We start from the raw sequence: 20318 nt of genomic DNA on the forward strand, positions 1-20318 counted from the left end.
TTGCCAGCCGCTCAGGGTTTAGGGTTCAAGGGACGAGGGGGAATGTCTGCAACCGCAAAAAGCGCTGCCCAGCCATACAAGGACTTGCAAATCCGTAACCCTAAGAACAAAACCTTAATCTAATGTTCGTATGCTAGGATGCTCACCAGGGATCATTCCAGCATGCGTACACCCGTCACCAGTTGTCGTGGTGACGTCAACAGAGTGGCTGCAGTCACGGGGGCAGTGCCCGGACATGGCAGCCCACGGGTGCAGCAACGGCGGCCAAAGCCGACCTCTGGCATTTTCTTTTTGTACAGGCAACAGGGTTAGGTTGGCATTCTTTGCTGATTCTGTTGCCTAGTACGCGGACAAACTCACTGTCGCCGTGCCAATGTGATGTGTGCATAAGGAACCGCGGTGCACATTCCCATTCAGCCAAGCCACAACCGGGATGTCAACACACGTCCCATGCTCGTGCAGGTGCGTATCCGCAAGGCAACTTCCAGAAGGTCTGTCCTATGATCTGGCAGGAGGGAACTCGCGTGGGGACGACTGAAAGAGTTTGTGGGTGCGCCGTGTGAGCTTCAGGGGCATGCAAAGTGACAACTTGTTGGCGCGTGGTCAGCACTCAGCCCCACATTGGCGCCGCCTTCAGTCTCTTTAGTAAGAAAAATACATAAGTCTGTGAACACTTGTATTGTGCGCATCTTCCTTTCCCAGCGTCGACCTGCATCCACGTCATTTGACGCCGTTGCAATTCTTGTCACTCGCTCACACTTTGGTGGCACTTGGACCACGCCTGCAGTCAGTCGGTCGTCCACACAGGCACGGGCTTCGGAACAGAACTATGATTACTTGACACGTACCCGCAAAGACGCCGCGAAATCCAAGTTCAAGTGCGTGCGGACAAACAGCACGGGACCACGGGTATGCTGCGTCTCCTGCTGTTCCTTGCTGCAGGTGAGCAGAGCGCGCCAATACGTGTTGAATGTTTTGGCATGAGTCGGCAGGAAGGGCTTTGGCCTCTGTGTGCGCCGCCAATAGAGGCGCAGGTCGCGCCGCGAATACATACTTCACGGCGCTCCTCGCGCCATGCAGTTAATGCAGGTGCAAATGCAAACGATCATATGCGCCTCTGAATTCGGGCTTGATTGCAAAAAAACAATCCCATCGCTACCCGCACCTCGCTCGCAACTAACGCGGCAGGGGTGGCGGCGGCGGCAGCGTCTGCAGAGGGCCCCACATCAGGGCCATCGGGCAGCACAAGTGCGCTGCCCAGTGGTCCGCTGACACTGCAGGAGGTGAGGCACAGGCATGTTAAATTTCATGCTGCACAATCCTCTGCTGATATTGGTGCCCTGGTAGCGCGTCTGTGCTTGCACCTGGGCAGCAATTCAGGCAAAGTCAATCCATTTCGACGCGTTGACATGTGTTCAGATTGAGTATTGTTGCCTGCCCTTGCTGCCTTCCATACGTGCAACTCCAAAGGTCTCATATGCAGCAAAATTGGAGCAGGAGATCTATGCTGAGTTCCGCGTGGCTCAGCGCCCTCTGGCCAAAGTCACAGAGTTCGACCTCGACATGGGGCTGCTGCGGCGCCTGATGCGGGAGGGCGAGCTAGGTGGGGCACGGCAGTGGCGCGTGAGCATGCATGCATGCATGCATGTGTGCGTGCATGCGTGCTTGTGTGCATGTGTGCATGTGTACATGTGTGGTGAATTTATGCAGCGCATCTATGTTTGCATCACTTGGTTTCGAAAATCACAATGATCGGCTTGCAGTGCGTACCACAGAGCGAGCAACTTGCATGTAACAACTGTGGCCTTGCTCACATCCTCACCACCTGCTCCTGGCCCCTTTCACTCATCCTTGCATCGCCCCACCTGGCTGGAATACTTGTCACGTTGTCATTGCTCTGCGAAGGCACTGTCGTGTCGATTAAGAAGGTCGGCGCGGAGGCTGGCGGTGGCTTGCTTGTGCTCCACCGGCCCCAGTGCTGCAGTGGCTGGTGCCTTCCGGCAGGGACTATGGATCAGCTTGCACACTGCCGCGAGCCACAGAGGAGACCTGTCGTGCTGCTACTCCGTGACGGCAGTGTTGCGCGGTGGTACCTGGAGGGGCGCGTTTACCTTCCGCACAGCGTGGCTCTGTCGGCCGACGGCCAGTCATTCCTATGCGTCGACCGGTTTGGAGGTGTCGTCATTCGCGTGGATCTAAATTCTGGCCGCGAGCTTGCTGCGTACGGCGTCCCATGGGCGCCCGCTGCGGCCCGCACACCCGGCGCGCCGCTGGCAGGCGATGCTGCCGCCGCGCAGCATGTGCGTGCGCTTTCAGTGCATGGGCCGGGCGCGCTATGTGATCCGGCTGCGGCTGTGGACACGGCGGATGGGCGTGTTATTGTTGGAAGCGGGTACTGCGACGAGCGGCTCGTGGTCTTCAATGCCACCTCGGCCGCAGTCATGGCCGAAGTGCGTCGTGCGCCGCCTTTGTCGCTGGGCGCCGCCGCGGCTCGTGAAGCGGCTGGACGTGCAGGCGACCCGACGGGCCCACGGCGGCCTGGCTTGCTGCAAAGCGTGGCAGTACACTGGGCACGCGTGTGCGGTTCTCTTGCAAGCGGGGGCTCCGTTGCGTGCGATGCGGCTGCTGCTGCCTGGGCTGAGAACCTGCCCCCTGTGGCTATGGGTCAACAACTTGGGATGGTGGAGGTATTGCAGGCGGGCGCTGACAAGGACTTCCTCCCTCCTCCCTACGGCATTCCAGCAATGACCGCACTGCCTGACAGCGGCGAGTGGCAGTGGCAGGTGAGCACGCATGCGCTGGGCGAGCACGGCTGCCATCCAAGGCTCTGGTCCACCTGTTGAAGCACACGCTAATGGCCCAGGGCAGGCCATCTAGCGCTTTGTGGCTCAAGAATGTCTTTGTAGACCTCCCCATGCCCTCTCCGTCATTGGCAACTTGTGCCCTCACACGCACAGTCTTCTGCTCTCACACATACATCTCCTCCCCCAACCTGCACCGCTATTCCTGGACTGGCCTGTGCGGGGCACCTGCACCTTCCATCACGCAGCTGCCTCACGCTCTGCTCGTCGACGAGCCGCGCCGCCTGCTGTACGTAGCCAGCCGCATGCGCCCGGCTGTTGATGTCCTGGACCTGTCTCCAACAGCATCCTACGCTATGAGGTGTTCCTACTCCCTCGAGGCTGTCGCTGCCGGTGCATACGCATTCTCCCTCGCCGCCGGTCCTAGTGGGCGCCTGTTTGTCAACATCCAGGCTGTGGGCGCGCCGCTGTCCGGGGCCGTCGTGGAGCTCAATCCGCGTGTCTGCGGCCAGGTAAAACAAGAGATCACTGTTGCAAACTGACTTCCCATTGCTCTGCATCTCGTTTGCGTTTGTGAATGCCCCACATTCTGCTCCCCAACAGCAAACGCAATTGCAATCGTAACGTGATGCAAGCTGCTAACATTGCAACAGTCCTTCCGCTGCCTGTGCTTTTATTTACCAGGTGCTTGGCGTGCACGCGGCGCCTGAAGGTGGGTTCCCGCACCATGACATTGACGCAGCCCCGCGCCCTGGCGGTGGGGTTACATTCTACATTGCGTCGCAGCCCCCGCATTCCTGGGCGCTTCCGTTGCCAGGAGAACAACGTGATGGGCCTCCGGCAGAGGATGCGGTAAGGACGCTGCTCCTGCTGCAAGTGGGCTCACTGTTGGCGCTTGCGCTGATGATTCCCGCCGCTCACGCCGCCATGCTGGCGGCGCGCGGCGCAAGCAATCTCTGCACGAGGGTGTGGCCGCGGGCCCTTGGCGGCATCAACAGCCACAGTGATGGGGTGACATATGCACCTGTCAACAAAGGCATCGGCGGCACCAACCACTTTGCCGTCCCTGGCAACAGCGGCAGCGTCCAGCTTGCAGCGTGGGGCGAATCCAGCACTGCGCCACGGCCGGGCTCCTTCACATGTGTGGTGCGCCGCCAGTTCACCGCTGCGGGCAATACTCTGCCGGGGCTTGCAGAGGAGGACTCGCCAAGCAACAGCCCAGACAGCCGCAGCGGCGGCCGCGGTGGTTCCTGCGGCCTGGCTGACGGGACCCCAGGCCGCCCGCCCGCCACAGCGGGCGCGGGCAGCCGGTCCAGCTTCAATCGGGCGAGCTTCACGCGCGCCTCTCCTTTCCACGCCCTCAGTGGCCGCGATGAGTCGCGTCTGCTTGCAGCCACACTTGGCCGCGCGGCTGCCGTGCGCTCGTTTACGGGGGGCGCCTGGGGCCGGCCGCAGCCACCACGCACAACGTCGCTGGCGGGTGTTGCGCCGGGCGCGGTGTATTTCGTGCGCCATGGGGAGAGCACGTCAAACGAGCGCGGCATCCTGGCGGGGATCATTGACGTCAAGCTCACAGATTTTGGCGAGCTCCAGGCACGCGCAGCCGGCCGTGACCTCGCCGCCAAGGGCGTGCGCGTCGATGTGGTGTTCACGTCTCACCTGCGGCGAACCGCCTACACGGCGCGGGCAGCGCTTGAGGCCGCAGGGCAGGGGGGCATGGCACTTCAGCATGACAGCCGCATTGCGGAGCGCAGCTTTGGCATCTTTGCCGGTCAGGTGATTCGGGAAAATTTAAATTTGTCGCAGCTGACCTGATTGCTCATTCACTGCCCAAGTGCGCGCAGATGCCCTCTTCCTTGTTGCAGGCGATTTCCTCAGCCATTCACCCTCACCCTTGTCCCTACCCCCCAGCACACTTGCGGGACCAAAAAAGTGTCTGCAACCCCATTCTCACCATGCCTGAAAACTGGCCCTCACTTGTGCGAAGAGTGTTCGTTGTTGCTGCATCCCTGTTCCACATTCCTGTTCTCTGCCTTCCTTCTCCCTCCCCGCCCCACTCCCTCTTCCCCCCACCTCTTTTCCTTGCTTGACCCCCCCCCAACTCCTTGCCCCTTGAACGCGCCCTCCCTCGCAGAATATTCGCTTGCTGCAGATGGCCCTGGGCTACGAAACCTACGAGTCCCTTATGCACGGCGCGCACGCGGCACCGCCCCTGGGAGAGCCTGTCGCATCGGTCTATGCGCGAGTCGCGTCTTTCTATGAGGACGTGGCGGTGCCGATGGCGGCAACGGGAAAGAACGTGTTGGTCGTGAGCCACCAGGTGCGATTGAGGGTTGCAGCAGGCTGATTACTTGCTTGTGTCACCAACCAGAGGGGGCCTAGGTGTAGCTAGTATTGGAGAGGCAGGAAGGGGGTACGGGGGCAGTGACATCTGCATCAATTGAGCAGCTCGATGTCTTTGAGAATAGGCAGTATGTGGAGGTCACCAAGCTGCTCAAATGGATTTTTAAGGAACCCCCGACACGTGCCTGCCATACGGCTTAACACGTGTTTGCATATGCACCGGCCTTCTGCACCAAGCATGTGTTTTGTTGGCCGCTCAAGCTGTCACGTACAACCGGCCGACACCCAGGGCAACCCCCTGTATGTAATCCCTCCATTTTTCTCCTGCCAGACACACCCATTCTGCCGCCTACACTCAGCTTGATGAGGCACTTGATCCATCTTTCTTGATTTCAACTGTCATTTTGGCTTCCTGAGTTCACGACATCAAACGTTTGATGTTAACAAATGCTGGAGCAGCAACCACCCCTTGACATTCTAGACAACTTCAATGGCCGCGGTGCCGTTCCCCCGCCGCAGTACGCCCTGGAGCCTCTGGCCCTCTACGTTTCAGGCCTGCCCCCGGAGGCCTACCGCAACGTCAACCTGCCGAACGGCAAGGCCCTATCCGTTGACGACCTGCGGCGCTACATGGCCAGCGAAGGTGGGACGTTGAAACGCTACAGGGTACCTCGACGAGCTGCTCTGCCATTACAGGTGCTGGCAGCAACGGCAGTAACGCGGAAACAGTGATGCTGGATAGAGTCTTCCGATGTATCTTGAGTCAGCGTTGCCTTGTTCCCAGCACACACACACACACACACGCACGCACGCACACGCGCACGCACGCACGCACGCACACGTTTGCACGCACGCACGCACGCGCGCACACACACACACACACACACACACACACACACACACACACACCATGCAGGCGGCGGCTGGCGCGCGGCAATGCAGCATATTGGCGACCGCCTGTCTCTGGCTTCGGCAACAGTGGCGCCTCTGTTTTTTGCTGCCGGCGCCGCGCTTGCCGTGTGGCGCGGCGAGGGGCTGCCTGAGCTCTGGGGCAAAGTGCTGGTTGTTGCCGCGCTGGGCGCCTCCACCTTTTACAGCATGCTGGACGTGGATGTCCCCTCCTCGCTACGCAAGGCAAGGATGGGGGCAAGCCAGGGTAGAATTGGGGCTGGAATGACGCCATGCGTACGTGGTCAAGGGGTGGGCGTGGAATGGAGAGCCAAGTGTGCGAGCCTCTGCAACACGTCATCTGCCTGCACGCCGGCTGACCCTTGGGCGCAGGAACCCACTTTCACCAGCTGCTGGCCACGCTCCATCCATGCAGGCACCTCGCGCGCCTGTGCTGGCGGTCATTCTGAACTACACAGTGCGCGCAGCTGTCGGCGCCTTCATGCTTGCGCGCGTCACTGCGCTGCACGCGTCCCTGCCGCCCGATGTTGCGCTGACGGCGGGGCACGAGTTTGCCTACGCAACGCTGGCCGCCCTTCTTTGGTTGGTGCCACCTGCGCTGACTGCTCCGTCGTCGTCGTTGATGTGGGGTGGCGGCCAATACCTGGCGGTGTCCTGCGCAGTTGTCGGGACCGCCGCCCTTACGGCCCTTTTGGCTGTCCTCGTCGCGGCTGGCCTTGCGCACGGCGTCGCCCTGTCGTCACTCGGGTTCTTTGCAGCCGTTGCAGCGATGGGCTGCGTCGCGCCAGGCGCGGCGGCGGCGTGGGCACGTGCGAGGGCGCCAGTGGCGGCCAAGAAGCATGCCAAGTCGTGGCGGTGGTTGGCGGCGCCGGCGCTGTGGGCAATGGCGTTTGTGGCTGGCAATTTGGCCGCGCCTCCAGGCATTGCTTATGGGTGAGAACCCGAGATGCAGGCCAGCGGCGGCAATCATCGGGTCGCCCCAGGGTGCGCGTGGCCGCTCGCCTTTCATGTGTTGGAGCTAAGGCATGATTGCAGTGCGCCCTCTTCCAAAGTGTGTCAGGTTCTTATCACTCTGTACCCCGGACGCCCCTCCTCTTCTTGCAGAATATTTGGACCGCTCTGGCTTGCGGGCATGTCTCCGCAAGTGATGCTGCTGGGGCCCCTGGACCCCCTGGACAAGTACGGCCGTGCTGTCCACACAACAGCGCTTCAGGCGCTTGCATTCGTTGCGGCAGCATTCTTGGCAATGCGTGTCGCTGCGCTTGCCGCGTGCTTGCTACTGGCGGCGCAGCAGGAGCGCGAGGACCCGCGTGCGCATGCGCGGCCGCCACCGGCGCCGAAGGCGGCGGATGCAGCTTGCTCGCTGCGTGATAATGAAGCTGCCCTACGGCCCTCGGCAGCTTGCAACACGGCGTTCACGCTGGACACTTGCAGCGAAGAGGACGTGAGCAGCGAGGAGGACTCCAGGACTGACGACGGCATGGTTGAGGGGCAGAATGATGACATTGAGATCGGTCGCTTTGGCGCGCCTGCAGGCGCGTGCGACACCGCCGATGCCGCTGCAGACGACTCTGCCCCGCTGATGCCCTCAGGCACCGCGCCGTCCCATGCTGGCGGCGCGGCGCCGGCCCACGCTACGCCTCGCGGCAGCGGGGGCGGCAGCAGCACGGCAGCGGTGCTGCACTCGATGAACCTGGTGGACGCCTACATCCTGCTCACACAGCCCAACTACTTCCTCTTTGCGGCCCTGGCTGCCCCCCTGCGCGCAGCGGGTGCAGCAGCGGGCGGCCCTGCCGCGTCGTGGTACCTGTTCTGGGTGGCCGCAGCGTTTTTTGTGCTCCCAGCGCTTGAGCAGGCGGTGCTGGTGCGGGCGTTCATGCGGCGCCTGCTTGTGCGCTCGCACAACACGGCTGTGCCGCAAGGCCAGCTCGACGCGCTCTGGGCGACAGTCGGCGCCGGCAGTGGCGGCAGCATAAGCGGCGCGCCGGGCGGCCTAATTTCGGAGGCTCTTGAGCCTGTGGTTGCGGCTGCGAGGGCCCTTGCCACGGCAGACACGGCCGACCCCTCCAGCCCCACGATGCGGTCTCTGGACCGTTATGCGGCGCAGCAGCTGCGGGAGCGCATCGCCGCCACGGGCGGCGGCGACCGTGGTGACGGGCCAGGCGTGCTTGGTGCTGGCATCAATTACAGCGCGTTCTCACGCTACTTCCAAAGCACAGGAGGCAATCTCGACTTGAACGCGCCCAGCTGCAAGTAACGTGGGGCGGCGTGCGCTCTGCAGCGACATTGCAGTTGCATGTTTTTCAGCTGCGAACACTGCCTTGCTTGGCACACGATGGGACTGACTGCCCCTAAAAAACTCATCTAACTGCACATCTCCCTTTCCTGCGGGATGGTCTCAACATATGCACCTTGCCTTAAATCTTGCTGGCTTTGCTGAAACGCATCAAGGTGGCACAGCTGTGGCTGATTTTTCCTGTACAAAGTGTTCACCGTATTCCAAAATCTTGGATGAATTTAGGAGCCGGCGCCTGCAAGACGCTGTAACAACGATCCTCTCCCTTCCCTTGGAGCCTTTGTGCACGCCTGCATTGAACGGCGAACAGTGACCCCTTGAATCCCTGTCACACAATGCTGATGCTACCAAGTCATATCCCATGAGCCTGGATGGCTCCAGGAGCGGGTGACCGCGGGATCTTGTAACACTCCTGATCCTAATCCTAATCCTTTGGAAGCTTGACCTTCGGGTTCAAGGGCCCAGGGGCCTCAGAAATTCAACAACGGACAGAACCAATCAGTTCATGGAGGGTGTGTCTATCATCCGGATGTTGTGTTCGTAAAGTAACGTGTCTATGTATCAGCACTAGTGCTCAACTTGCACATGAAATTGGTGGTTCTCAACCATTGACAGGAGTACAGTTGCGTGCCCCCAATGACCCAATTGAGCACGGCTCACAACCTATGGCAGCCTGATCATTCAGATTAGATTGGACACCATCGATACACCGCACTTGGAAGGGCAGCCCTCGTTCTTGATGGAGAATCAAACGACGGCCCACCCTCTTGTTCTCTAGGCAGCTGCTGCGTCTACAGTAGTCAAGTTGGGCAGCCCTGCCGAGCACTCGCATTACTACGCCGCCCACGAGGCATCAATTAACAAATTTTTCGCCGTGTAGCGTACGAAGGCCCCCCAAGTTCATCATACTGCCGTAGTGCAGGACCTTGCAGTCACAGCTGGCGTGGATAGCTCCTCAGTCAGCCGGGATCGCTTGAGGCTAGTTAGACGTCGTATCGGTGGCCGTATGTCCAGCTCCGACATGAGCCAGGAGCCACTGTCGACTCGGTACAATCACCGGGCGTCTGCTTGCAGTAGACGTAGCGAAGTCATGTACATTGACGCGTGGTGACATTGTTATCACCCGCAGCAGCCATCCATCTGGCACCTGCGCTCCCTCCATCGCATTGCTGGACTGTGCAGCACTTGCGCCAGCGAGGCAGCGCATCGTCGCAACAGCACTAACCGAGCTAGGACGATGGTCAAGCGCCACCACAAGCACCACCGCTGCGGCGGTGGCAAAGATGATAGTGGCAGCCTCCAGGCCGCATTGCCCACTGCCCCAGCACAGCGGCAGCAGGGACGGCAGCAGCAGCAGCAGCAGCAGCAGCAGCAGCAGCAAGAGCAAGGCGCACGCGCTGTTGTGACCCGCAACAGGGGCCGGGCGGTTGCCGTGTGCGAGCAAGTCTGCAAGGCCAAAGGCGCCTGCACCGTGGTGGCGGGGCAGCAGCAGTTCCGAGCACCCACCGCGAGCTGCGTTGGTGTCGAGCTGACTCCCCAGCAGGTGACTGCTGCCACCACTGGCAGGCGCTCCAAGGTCATCGGCACGGGCAGCTTTGGCAAGGTATGGTGCTGGGCCAGGATGATGATGCGAGGGCTGGCAGCACGACGGACAGCAGCCTGAGGCTGACGAGCGTGCGCCTAGAAGCAGACTGTGCCCAGCCCTGCTGACACCTGCTTGCTGCCACCCCCCAGGTGTTTGCGGCCGACCTGCCACCCCTTGGCCGTGTCGCCATCAAGGTGGCCTCTGCTGGTGCAGAGCGCGCCCTGGCAGCGGAGGCCTTCCACCTTGGGCATTGCGCCCACCCTGCCATCGTCCGCGCCCTCGGCAGCTGCTGGACGCCCGGCTGCTCGGCGCTTGCGCTGGAGCATCTGGCAGGCGGCTGCCTTGACGACCGATTCGGAGCAGGCCCCCACACCATGGAACCGGGTGCAGTGGCTACAACCACTGGCAAGGGACGCCGCGCGCCCTTGACGTGGCACGAGCGGCTGCGTGTGTGCTACCAGGTGGCGTCCGCACTTGCCTACCTGCACGGAAGCCTGCGCATAGTGCACTGCGATATCAAGCCCGGTGCGTGGACCAGGCGCACGATCCTGCAAGGAAGTGTCAAATGTGATTTGCAGCCTCTGCAGAAGGTGGCCGGTTTGCAGCTTAGGATGTCCGCGTGGGATTCGACGGGGTTCACCCTTGGGGGTGGGGGGGGGGGGGGGGTTAGCTCATTCACGGCACGTGGTTGGCAGAGACACGGCGAACGCTGACATGATACGCCCTGCACGTTCACATTCTGCCCCAGGCAACATACTGCTGGATGCGGCCAGCAATGCAAAGCTGATTGACTTTGGCGTGGCACGCCCCGTGGCGGGCGACATCCATGCGGCAGCAGCAGCCGCGGCGGCTGTCGCGCGGCAGCATGGTGCGGGCCCGGGGCAGCGCGACAGTGGCGCTAGAGCTGTTGGCGGCGGCGGCACGGCGGCGGCACACCTGCGCGCGCTGGCTGTTGGGGTCGCCAATGGCGGTGTTGCGCAGATGCATGGCTGGTGCGGCACCAGGTGAACATCTCAAATGCAGATTGTGGCTGCAAGGGTTGTTGCAAGCCTGCAACACTGACAGTGTGCCTGACTGAGCAAGGTGCCATGTAGCAGATTTTGCTTTCAGCCAAAGTTGGGACTGATGTGTCTTGATTCTCTGCTTTAGAAAACCCCCTTCTTGCCGCCCTGCCGCCACAGGGATTACCTGGACCCCTTGTTTGAGCAGCTGGGCCAGATGTGTGAGAAGTCGGACGTGTACTCCCTGGTGAGCCGTTTCTTTGCTGCTGCAGCCGCCCCACAGCCCCCGGAAGTTTGCCCTGAGCAACGCCCCAGGGGCCGGCCAGCGCCCTTCCACCGGTTCGCTGCACCCTCACGGTGACCCATATTTCTCGACCTCTCCTCCAGGGTGTGATCATGGTTCAGCTGCTGTTTGACTGCTGCGAGCCACGGGAGGCCAAGAGGGTCGCCATGCACCAGGTGCGCAGCTGCAACGACATAACGTTTGTACGATTCCCGTGGCCAAGCGTTGATCAAATCTGAGGTTGCAGCCCAACCAGCTGCGGGCACGAGGCCCTGATTTGCAAGAACAACCTCAACAGTAGTCATCGCACCTTTTGGCCACCCAGGCTGCGGCCCCTGTATCATCATCCCGGACCTCATCCCTCGGCCATGTCAGGTGAAATCTGGAGAGATGCACCTGCCGCCCAGCCTGAGTGACTGGCCCAGGGACAGCGCCCTGGCGTTTGGATCCGCCGCACTACGCTGCTGCAACGCCGGCGATCGTGATGTGCGGCCCACTGCTGCCGAGCTGGCGGCGATGCTGCTGCAGCTGCTGATGGCGGCTGGGGAGCCGGGGCTGGCACGCCTCCAGATCGGCACGCTTTACCTCGCAGCCGCCCTGCCTCGCAGCACGTTTGGCAAAGCGCCCTTTATTTGCAGCACAGCCTTGCGGTCTCCACGGCCAGCAACTGCAGCAGCAGCAGCAGCAGCAGGAGCAATAGCAGCAGCAGCAGCACCTGCCGCAGCTCGGCCTGCGGCAGCAGCTGGGACGGCGTCAGCAGCTGGGTCAGCGGCAGCAGCGGCGGCTCTGCCCACCAGGGTGGTTTCAATCCTGCTGGAGCTGCTGCCAGATGGCTCGGCACGCGGCACCGCTAGCCTGCAGGCGATGCTGCCCTCGGCTGACACCGGCCCTGACACCCATACGGCAGAGCCGCAGCATGTCACGCTGATTGGGAGATGGGACGAGGCCTCGGGGCGCGTCTGGCTTGAGGCAGCAGAGGTCAAGACAGATGCAGCGGCTGCAGCGCAGCCTGCGCCCAAGTGTGCAGTTGGCTTCAAGCCTCCAGCGTTTGCGGGCAGCTATGCAGACGGCAAGCTGCAGGGCACTTGGACATATGGTCAGGGTGTGGCGGCCCAAACTGCACTCTGGTTTGTGTCAGCGACTGCGCCGCCAGCCGCAGAGACAGCGCTTACCAAGGCAGCGCCTGCAAAGCCTGGCGGTGTGGCGGCATTGGTCGCGGCTGAGGCAGCGGCGGCGCTAGAGCAGGGCCTTGCGGCGGCTGTGGCCACCAGCGCCAGCAACAACGTTCGCTGCAGCCGCAACACGCTTATGGAGCAGAGCAGCAGCCTCGTGCGTGCAGTATGATCGGTCGCATCACATGCGCAGGTTGTGCAAGACCCCTGCACTACTCAACCGCCGATTTACAGTCAGCTGGTGGGCCGCACTTCACACTCAAAGGTCCACATGGCATGCTTGACGACCTGCTGGTACTGTAAATTGATGTACTGGATTGTCGTTGCTTGTGCAAGTAACACCTGCTGTGAGCGCCCATCTGAAGCAAATGGCCGCATCATCAGCCCGAATTGCCAGCCGGGGCCACAGAGGGTGGCTGCATGGTCGCAACGCTTGCTCGTGCACGTGGCAGGTAGGCGGTGCGTCCCACTGCGAACAGAGGAGTGGGGCGGGTATGGACAGCACAGATTGGCTTGCTGTGCCAACACTGCAAGTGACTGTGAGTGCGTGAGGCTGACGGCTCGCACATACAACCCGCAGGTGCCAGCACCCTGTGCTGCTGCACGTTCATCCCGTCCGATAGCACCCACCCTCCTCCTTCAGCTGCCGCTGGTCAGGATGATGCGCCACCAGCTGCCGCTCTGGTGGCGTGAAGCCCCCCAGGGACGAGCTGCCCCAGTCGTCCGCCTGCGTGACCGAGCGCAAGGGAGACGCCGTGGGGCTGATTTGGTCACACGCCTGCACCAATAGCGGCGCTCAAAAACGGTTTCCATTTAAAGCACAGGCACCAAGCCCTCTCAGACCGGCCACCCCATAGTCGCTCCTCCCACCTTGGTGAGGGCGAGGTTGACGTCTAGCTGGAGAGACAAGGCGCCTTGCTGCTGCTGCCGCGCGGATGACCCGCTCTCACGCTTCCCTGCTCCCAGCAGTGGCGAAGCAGATGACGGCAGCGAAGACAAAATGTCTGCAACCGTTGCGCCAGGAGGCTTTGGCCCTCTGGGGTCCCCAGCGGAAGGAGACTGTCCCTCAACTGCTGCAGCTGCACTGGCCTGCCGGCTTAAGCCTGCTGTTGGCCCGGAGGCTGACGCACCACCCGAGCGTGGGTGCCTGCCACCCTGGGTGGTGCTGCCTGCACTCCGGTAGCCTCGTGCTGCTGACCCTGTGGGTGTCCCCGCCGCCCCTATCGGCCCAGCCGCTGCTGCGGCAGCTGCAGCTGCTTGCTGCTGCGCCGCTAAGACAGAGGCCGCCCTGTTGCGCTCCTGCTGCGCTGCTGTTTTAGCCGCCTGCTGATACTGCGTTCGTGTCAGCTGGCCGGCGACCGGCGCTGTGCGCGGCCCCTGCTTCACAGCCGCACCCGCCCGCAGCACCACGCCAACACCTGGCTTGAGTGTCTCCAAGGCAGAGGGCTGCGCCCGCGAAGGCACCTCAACAAAGTCCTGCACCCGGGTGCTGCTGTTCCCGCCCTTGCTCTTGGCCACGCCTTCGCCAACGCCACTACTGCTGCCGCCAGGTTTCCCCGCTGGCAATTGGTTTGTTGTGCTGTCCTCCCCTGCCGCTCTTGGCGGCGACTGCTGCCGAGCCCGCAAGGAGGGCAACTTGCCCGCCGTCGCTGTGCTCGCCGCATTTGGCGCCGGCGCCGGCGCCGCAATGCGTGCTCCAGGCGCAGGCGTGGTGGGCAGCGCGTCGGGGTTGGCGCGCGCTAGCAGCACCACCTTGCCGCTGCGGTCATAGCCGTACTCCCGGCCCTTCATGTCCTTCTGCATCGCCGCCACCGCTGAACGCGCAGCGTCCTCCTTGCCCCTCTGCTCCCTCAGGAGCGCCTCCTGTTGACGCCGCAGGGCCAGCTCCTGTCGCAGCCTCTCCTCTGCCGCCGCCTGCTGTGGCGAGGGGCGAGCCGAGGAGGCGGCATCGCGCACGCCTGCGATTTTGTGGGGTGCCGGCGCTGGGCGGGTAGCGGTGCCTCCAGTGACGTCGACACTCCTTCCGCCGCGCGTGCTGCGCTGGGCCTGTGAGCTTCCCAGGCGCGACTGCCCCTGGGCAGAGGGCGGCTTTGCCCCCCCTGTGCTGGCCTGCCGGCTGCCTGGCTGGCTGCCACCGCCGCTGCCGCTGCTGCTGCCGGCTCCGGTCGCTACCGCCATAGCTCTGGCTGCATCACCAGCGGGTGCTGCCGCAGCAGCCATTGCGGCATTGAATGCGCTGCTGCTTGATGACCCAGGCCGTGTTGACGCCTGCTGTTGCTGCTGCATAACTGGTGTGCGGGGTCGGCTGCCGCTGCCGGCGTCGCCGCGGCTCATCCGCATTGCGGCGGACCCGGGCCTGGTCGAGGACGACTTGGTGATTGCCGCTGCAGTGCCACCCGTCGCAGCGGCCGGCGGCACAGGCGACGCCTCTGGCATCGCCCATCGAAGCCACGAGTCGACACCGCAGGGCTGCGGCTCGGGCTCCTGTGCCCAGTTGCCGCTCGCCACCGCGCTCGCCAACACCGGCGCGTCCTCGCGCGAGATGTAGATCGCCTCCATGCCCAGGACGCAGCTCTCAAGGCAAGAAGATACGGCCATCGACACTGCCGCCTGCTGCTCAAGCCCGAGCACGGAGATGCGGGCCTCTTGCAGCTCGCTCTCGATAAGAGCGTCTATACGCGCGTCCTCCTCCCGCACCGCGTGTGATTCGCCGTCCTCATTCACTTCCATGATTGTGATGTTCGCCTGATGCCACACAAGATTGATGCCCTGGCCACCAGATCAATGGTGCAGTCAAACGCGGCAAACTTGCTGCCTGGTCAACACTGGTGTGATGCAAACCAGATTTTCATGGTGTTCGAACTGATTCAAATAGATCTCTACAGCATACCGTAACTCAGTTGCGTTGGCATGAGAGACCAGCCGGCTGCGAGGCGGCCAGGTCAGCACGGCAGCCCCGAAGGATCCCCGGGGGGATGGGAAACGTACGTTAATGCGTGAAAATTTTAACAAAATGCATGCTTGCCGAAGGGTTCCCGAGGGATTAATTGCAATTCCCCGAGGGATTCTACGGGAAACAGGCTGGGTGCCGGGTGCGGTGGACAGTTGCCGGCTGGTCATCCTGCAGCAGCACAAGCAACTGCAGCGGGCAAGGCAGGCAAAACACGCCAGGATCGAATCAACGTGCGGCGACCAGTGAACCCACAACAGTGCTGATTGACACAAAATACGACAAAAAATCATACCAGCCTGCACCTGCTTCCGGATGCTCGCTGCGTCACCATTAGGAGTGCTGACCAGCCATCCACCCCCCTTGTGGTGGTAATGGCTAAAGTCTCCAGTGAGGCTGTGCATGGCAATCAATCTTGAGGGTAGATTATCTTAAGAATTAGTCCTCGCTACCGCCTATCTATCGCCCCTTTGTGTCTGAGCGCACAGCTTCCAACGTTGGCGTGGAGTGACTCGCACGCTTAGAGCCAGCTCAAAGCGCAGGAAAAAAACATTCCACGATGTTTGCCGTGGCTTTAGGCGCGCTCGGCACGCTGCTCCTTTCGGCCGCCCTTTGGGCGTTTGGCGGCGCAGCGCTCGCTGCATGGCGAATGCGGAGCATCCCGTCCCCCAAGGCGCCAAGCCTTGTGACCGGTGCGGGCGGTGCACAGGGCGCTGATTACCCTCTAGATCTGTCACATTCGTCAAAAGGACGTGACAGTGACCTGCGTCACTTGACAGGTCTAGCGGCCGGACTCCAGGGTCCTCGCGGCAGTCCCCACCACCACCACCTTGCTGGTTCCATGCTCCGCTCCCTATGCAGGCCACCTGCCCGCCATCCTCAGCGACCGCGCCCCCATCATCCTTGCCGAATGGGCGGCAGCCCTGGGGCCCCTGGTGCGGCTGCGTCTGCTGGGCACCCCCATGGTGCTGCTGGCCGACCCTTCAGAGGCCGGCAAGGTGCTGCGCCGCGGGCCATCCTACATCCCCAAGGCGCGCCAGCTGTACGCAGCCCTGGAGGTGGGCGTGCACCCCCAGACCCCCAACATGCTGACGCTAGACGACGGCGCCACCTGGAAAGCGGTGCGGACGGCGGTCGCGCCGGCGTTCAGCGGCGCCAGCCTCAAGCAGGTGCGCCTCTCGGGGCCAGTGCAGGGCGCACACGCTGGGGCCACGATCGCGATAGGCCGCGGTCGCCGCAAGGTGGCAAATCGAAGACCCTGGACGGTCCGGTTGTCAGCTAGGATGGCAGGACCTGGGCTACACTGACCTATTTTGATCACGTCTTCAACCTGCCAAATTTTGGGCGCCACTCCCCACCCTTGCTTCCCCTCCCTGCTACCTCAACCGGCCCTGTCTTGTCACAGGTGTTCCCGTTTACGGTGGACGCTACGCGCCGTACAGCCTCACGCATCACGGCCGCAGGCCCTGGGGGTGAAGTAGACGTGGCTGACATGGCGAAGAAGGTGACGAGTGACGTCATGGGCAGCCTGCTGTTTGGGGAGGACCTGCAGGGCGTCGACGGCAAGTGAGCGCAGTGACGGGCCTTCGTGAGGGGGGCACTGGGGCGGGGGCCAGTACCTGGTCGTCGCTGGCCCCGCTCAACACTTGCATGGGGTCGGCAATAACCAGCATCAAGGGCGTTAAATGTCCAGGTTCTGTAACCAGCCAGGTACAGCTTGGGAGTTGTGGTGTGCTTGACGAGCGTGCGAAGGTAGAGTCCTGGTTCTGCAAGCAAGTCTCCCTTGAAACCACCCACATCTCCCCGCCCCCCCCCCATCCGCCTTGAACCCCACCCCCAGGCCCAGCGAGTACATGGATATCTTCAACGAGGTGCTGGAGGCGGTGCACCAGCGCTTTACAAACCCCCTGAGGCCCATCATGGCGCTGTGGGACAGCCAGGTGGGCGGCCTGGGGGCCTGGGGGGAGATTGGGCTGATGGAATGCAGACGGGCTGTGATCTCACTGTTGCGGTTGACAGTTTTGCTTTTTGCGCTGGGCTAAGCTGGGGCCCAACGCAGAGTCTTGGGCCCTGGAGCCATGGGCGCTGTTGCTGCCAGTGGCAGCCTTCCATTGGCGCCGACAGCCGCCACGGCTTGCCCGCGCTGCGTGGTGCCACGCGCCTCGGGCTGTTTTGTCAACAGCTGCATCTCCCATGTGCATGCAGGCGCGTGCTGAAGCGCGCGTTCTGCGGGAGCACGACCGGCAGCTGGGTATCAAGGTGGCGGCTGTCCGCAAGTGCCCCCCGCCAGAGTACACCATCACTGGTGAGGGCAGATTATCTGCGAGCGTGGGCGTGAGTCATTGCAGTGAGGCACGCGCGATTTTGTACCTGCAATGTTGCGCTCTAGCACACCCAAGCAACCTAGCCTCGTGATGTCGCTGAATTGACGGTGCAACCTGCTCCTCACCTCGGTGGCCCCCGCTACCCAGGTCACCTGCTGAATGTGGTGGACCCCGCCACGGGTCAGAAGCTCAACGACAACCAGCTCAAGGCAGAAATTGGTGTCGTCTTTGGAGCGGTGAGACTGGACTGGCAGCTCAAACATTGTTGAAAATGGATAGTTTCTCAGTTGCCAGTCGACGTTGCGTTTTCCATCTTGTAGTGGTACCGTAGTCTGTGTCCTTTGGTCCACCGGTATCTAGTTGGCCGTGATCGCAGCAGACCGCATCGTCTTGTCATGGGATCACTGCACTTTGTAATGAGGCCCTCAACCCTCACCTTGTCCATGCTGATGGCCCCCGACCCCCCCCCTCCCCAGGGCTTTGAGACCACCAGCCACGCCATCAGCTGGACCCTGGCCGCCCTGGCCGCCTACCCGGACTGCCAGGAGCGCCTCGCACGCGAGCTGGCCGCCGCGGGGCTGGCCCCCACCCCCGAGCACCCTGTGCCGCGCGACTTTGAGTGGAGCGACATGGCGCGCCTGCCCTACCTGGGGGCGGTCGTCAAGGAGACGCTGCGCCTGTTCTCACCCGCATCCCTCGGCACCACGCGCCTCACAGACCGCCCCGTCGAGGTGGGGGAAGATGGGCAGGTGTTCCGAAATGCTGAGCATGCGGTGGCATCGCCTGGCGCGGCCACGCGCTTGCCGCACTGTTTCTTGGGTCTGCAGGCCTGTTGGACACCCCGGCGGCTCATGCCTCGCTCTCCCCCTTGCCTTCGCTATGCTCGCCCCATCTGATCCCGTAGCTGTGCGGCCACGTCGTCCCCGTGGGTGTGATGGTGATGGTGTCGCCTTACGCCATAGCCAACCAGGCGAGGCTCTACGGCGATGACGTCACACAGTACCGCCCAGAGCGCTGGCTGGCCAGGTCGGAGGGCGGCGCAGAGTACCTTCAGGGGGAGGCCATGGCCGGCAACGGCGGCTGCGGCGAGCAGCAGCAGCCCCAGCAGCAGCAGGGCGTCGTGCCGGATGCGATACCATTCAGCGTTGGGCCGCGCGACTGCGTTGGCCGGGCCCTTGCTGATTTGGAGCTGCAGGTGGTGGTGTCGATGCTGGTGGGGCGCTTCAGGTGGGAGGGGGACGCGACCGATGCGGACGACCTCAAGCGGCGCGCCTGCTACCACGTCACACTGCAGCCCAGGGGCGGCAGCATGATGCTGCGGGCCACGCCCCGCGAGGCAGTGGCCGCGTGACTGTGCCCAGGGCCTGCGAGCGGCAGAATGGTGTAGTAAGTGTTGCAAGCGGTAGGAGTGTTGCTCAGATCGGCGCTTTTCTTGGCAGATGCCGGCGGCGCCATCAGGTGCGTGCGTTGCTGAGTTCAGCTGATTGCTACAAAGCTGAGTGTCCAACGTATGATGAAGGGCGCATAGCGCTATCAAACAGGGCTGCCCGCTTTTCGGCACTGCGTTTTATTGCTATCATTTACAGGGTCAGTAATGCCACTCTGTTGTTGGCATCTGCTTCACGTTCAGGATTGTTCAGCTCCATGAGTAATCTGTGGCTGACATGTATGAGGGTAAGGACGATGTTTCGCTCATGGCTGTGTTGCCAAGGATGCCTACGCCATACGTCCACATGCTATGCAACGCAACCTGGTTGGCCAGCCACATTACAGCACTCCAGCCCTGACAGTCTCATCACAACGAGCCTGGCGTGGCACCATACCGCTCCAGTGGTGAGAGCCGGCTCCACACGTGGGTCTCATACTCGCGCACATCCTCCTCAACTTCAGCCAGCACCGCAGCCGCCAACTCGCCAGATGGCAGCATTGCAGGTGTCCCGCTGCCAGGAGTGCCGTCATCGCCCCCTTCAGCTTGCTGCTGAAGCCGCCGCTGCTCGGCCGCAACTGCCGCCAGCAGGCGCGGCGGGCTGCTGCAGATGCTGATGCGCGGGCCCCCCGGGCTCTCGGCCGCCACGCTCAGCCCGGGCGGCACGCACGCCTCCGCCAGTGCCTGCGCCCGCTCCCCGCGGCACTCGCATTCCAGCAGCAGCGCGCGCAGCACACGCTGCGCTGCGGGGCCCCCATCGTCAGTGCGACCGGTGCCACTGCTGCTGCTGCTGCTGGCCCCACTGCTGGTGCTGCTTGGAGAGGTGGCTGCGGCCGCGCCATCCAGCCCCGCACCAGCGCGCGCGCCGTCGTCCTGGTACCCCATCAGCCGCGCCCGCACGCGCTCCATCGCACCCGCCGCCTGAGAGCTGAACGCCGCACCGGGCCCGCGCCGCGCAAAATCGTCCAGGGCGCTGCCCTCCTTGGGCCGCAATGCGCTGCCGCGCTGAAGCTTTAGCTCCTGGAGTTGAGGGAAGGTGGTGCCACTGGTGAGGTGGCGGCTGCTAAAGTCGGTCAAGTGCCGCGTCTTGGTAAGCCTTTCAGCTGGCGTGCTGACCAAAAGCAGGGCGATAAGCCCACCGATTGCACAGGAATGCACCGTGTCAGGCAACCCCTGCCCTCTCAACCCCAACCCTCCACCTCCGGGCCGCCTCACCTCCCTCTCCCCG

The 20318-nt window shown here is 62.8% G+C and overlaps 3 protein-coding genes across 3 annotated transcripts; all 3 read left to right on the plus strand.

Annotated features, from left to right (window-relative positions):
* Nucleotides 1–3630: 3630 nt before the first annotated feature.
* MNEG_0235 (phosphoglycerate mutase) lies at nt 3631–8310 on the plus strand (the record flags this gene model as incomplete). The annotated part of the gene is made up of 5 exons (XM_014051268.1): nt 3631–3653; nt 4166–4577; nt 4936–5121; nt 5664–5787; nt 7454–8310. The coding sequence occupies 5 exons, from the start codon at nt 3631–3633 to the stop codon at nt 8308–8310; spliced, it is 1602 nt and encodes a 533-aa protein (XP_013906722.1).
* A 1276-nt stretch (nt 8311–9586) lies between these two features.
* Nucleotides 9587–11918, plus strand: MNEG_0236 (hypothetical protein; the record flags this gene model as incomplete). The annotated part of the gene is made up of 6 exons (XM_014051269.1): nt 9587–9952; nt 10084–10459; nt 10683–10938; nt 11116–11182; nt 11323–11394; nt 11892–11918. 6 exons carry the CDS (start codon nt 9587–9589, stop codon nt 11916–11918), a joined length of 1164 nt encoding a protein of 387 aa, XP_013906723.1.
* A 3981-nt stretch (nt 11919–15899) lies between these two features.
* MNEG_0237 (cytochrome P450) lies at nt 15900–19015 on the plus strand (the record flags this gene model as incomplete). Its single annotated transcript, XM_014051270.1, has 8 exons — nt 15900–16032; nt 16202–16509; nt 16746–16906; nt 17181–17280; nt 17546–17645; nt 17812–17900; nt 18141–18395; nt 18569–19015. 8 exons carry the CDS (start codon nt 15900–15902, stop codon nt 19013–19015), a joined length of 1593 nt encoding a protein of 530 aa, XP_013906724.1.
* Nucleotides 19016–20318: the final 1303 nt, after the last annotated feature.

The sequence above is a fragment of the Monoraphidium neglectum genome, assembly GCF_000611645.1.
Source record: "Monoraphidium neglectum strain SAG 48.87 unplaced genomic scaffold scaffold00017, whole genome shotgun sequence".
NCBI lineage: Eukaryota > Viridiplantae > Chlorophyta > Chlorophyceae > Sphaeropleales > Selenastraceae > Monoraphidium > Monoraphidium neglectum.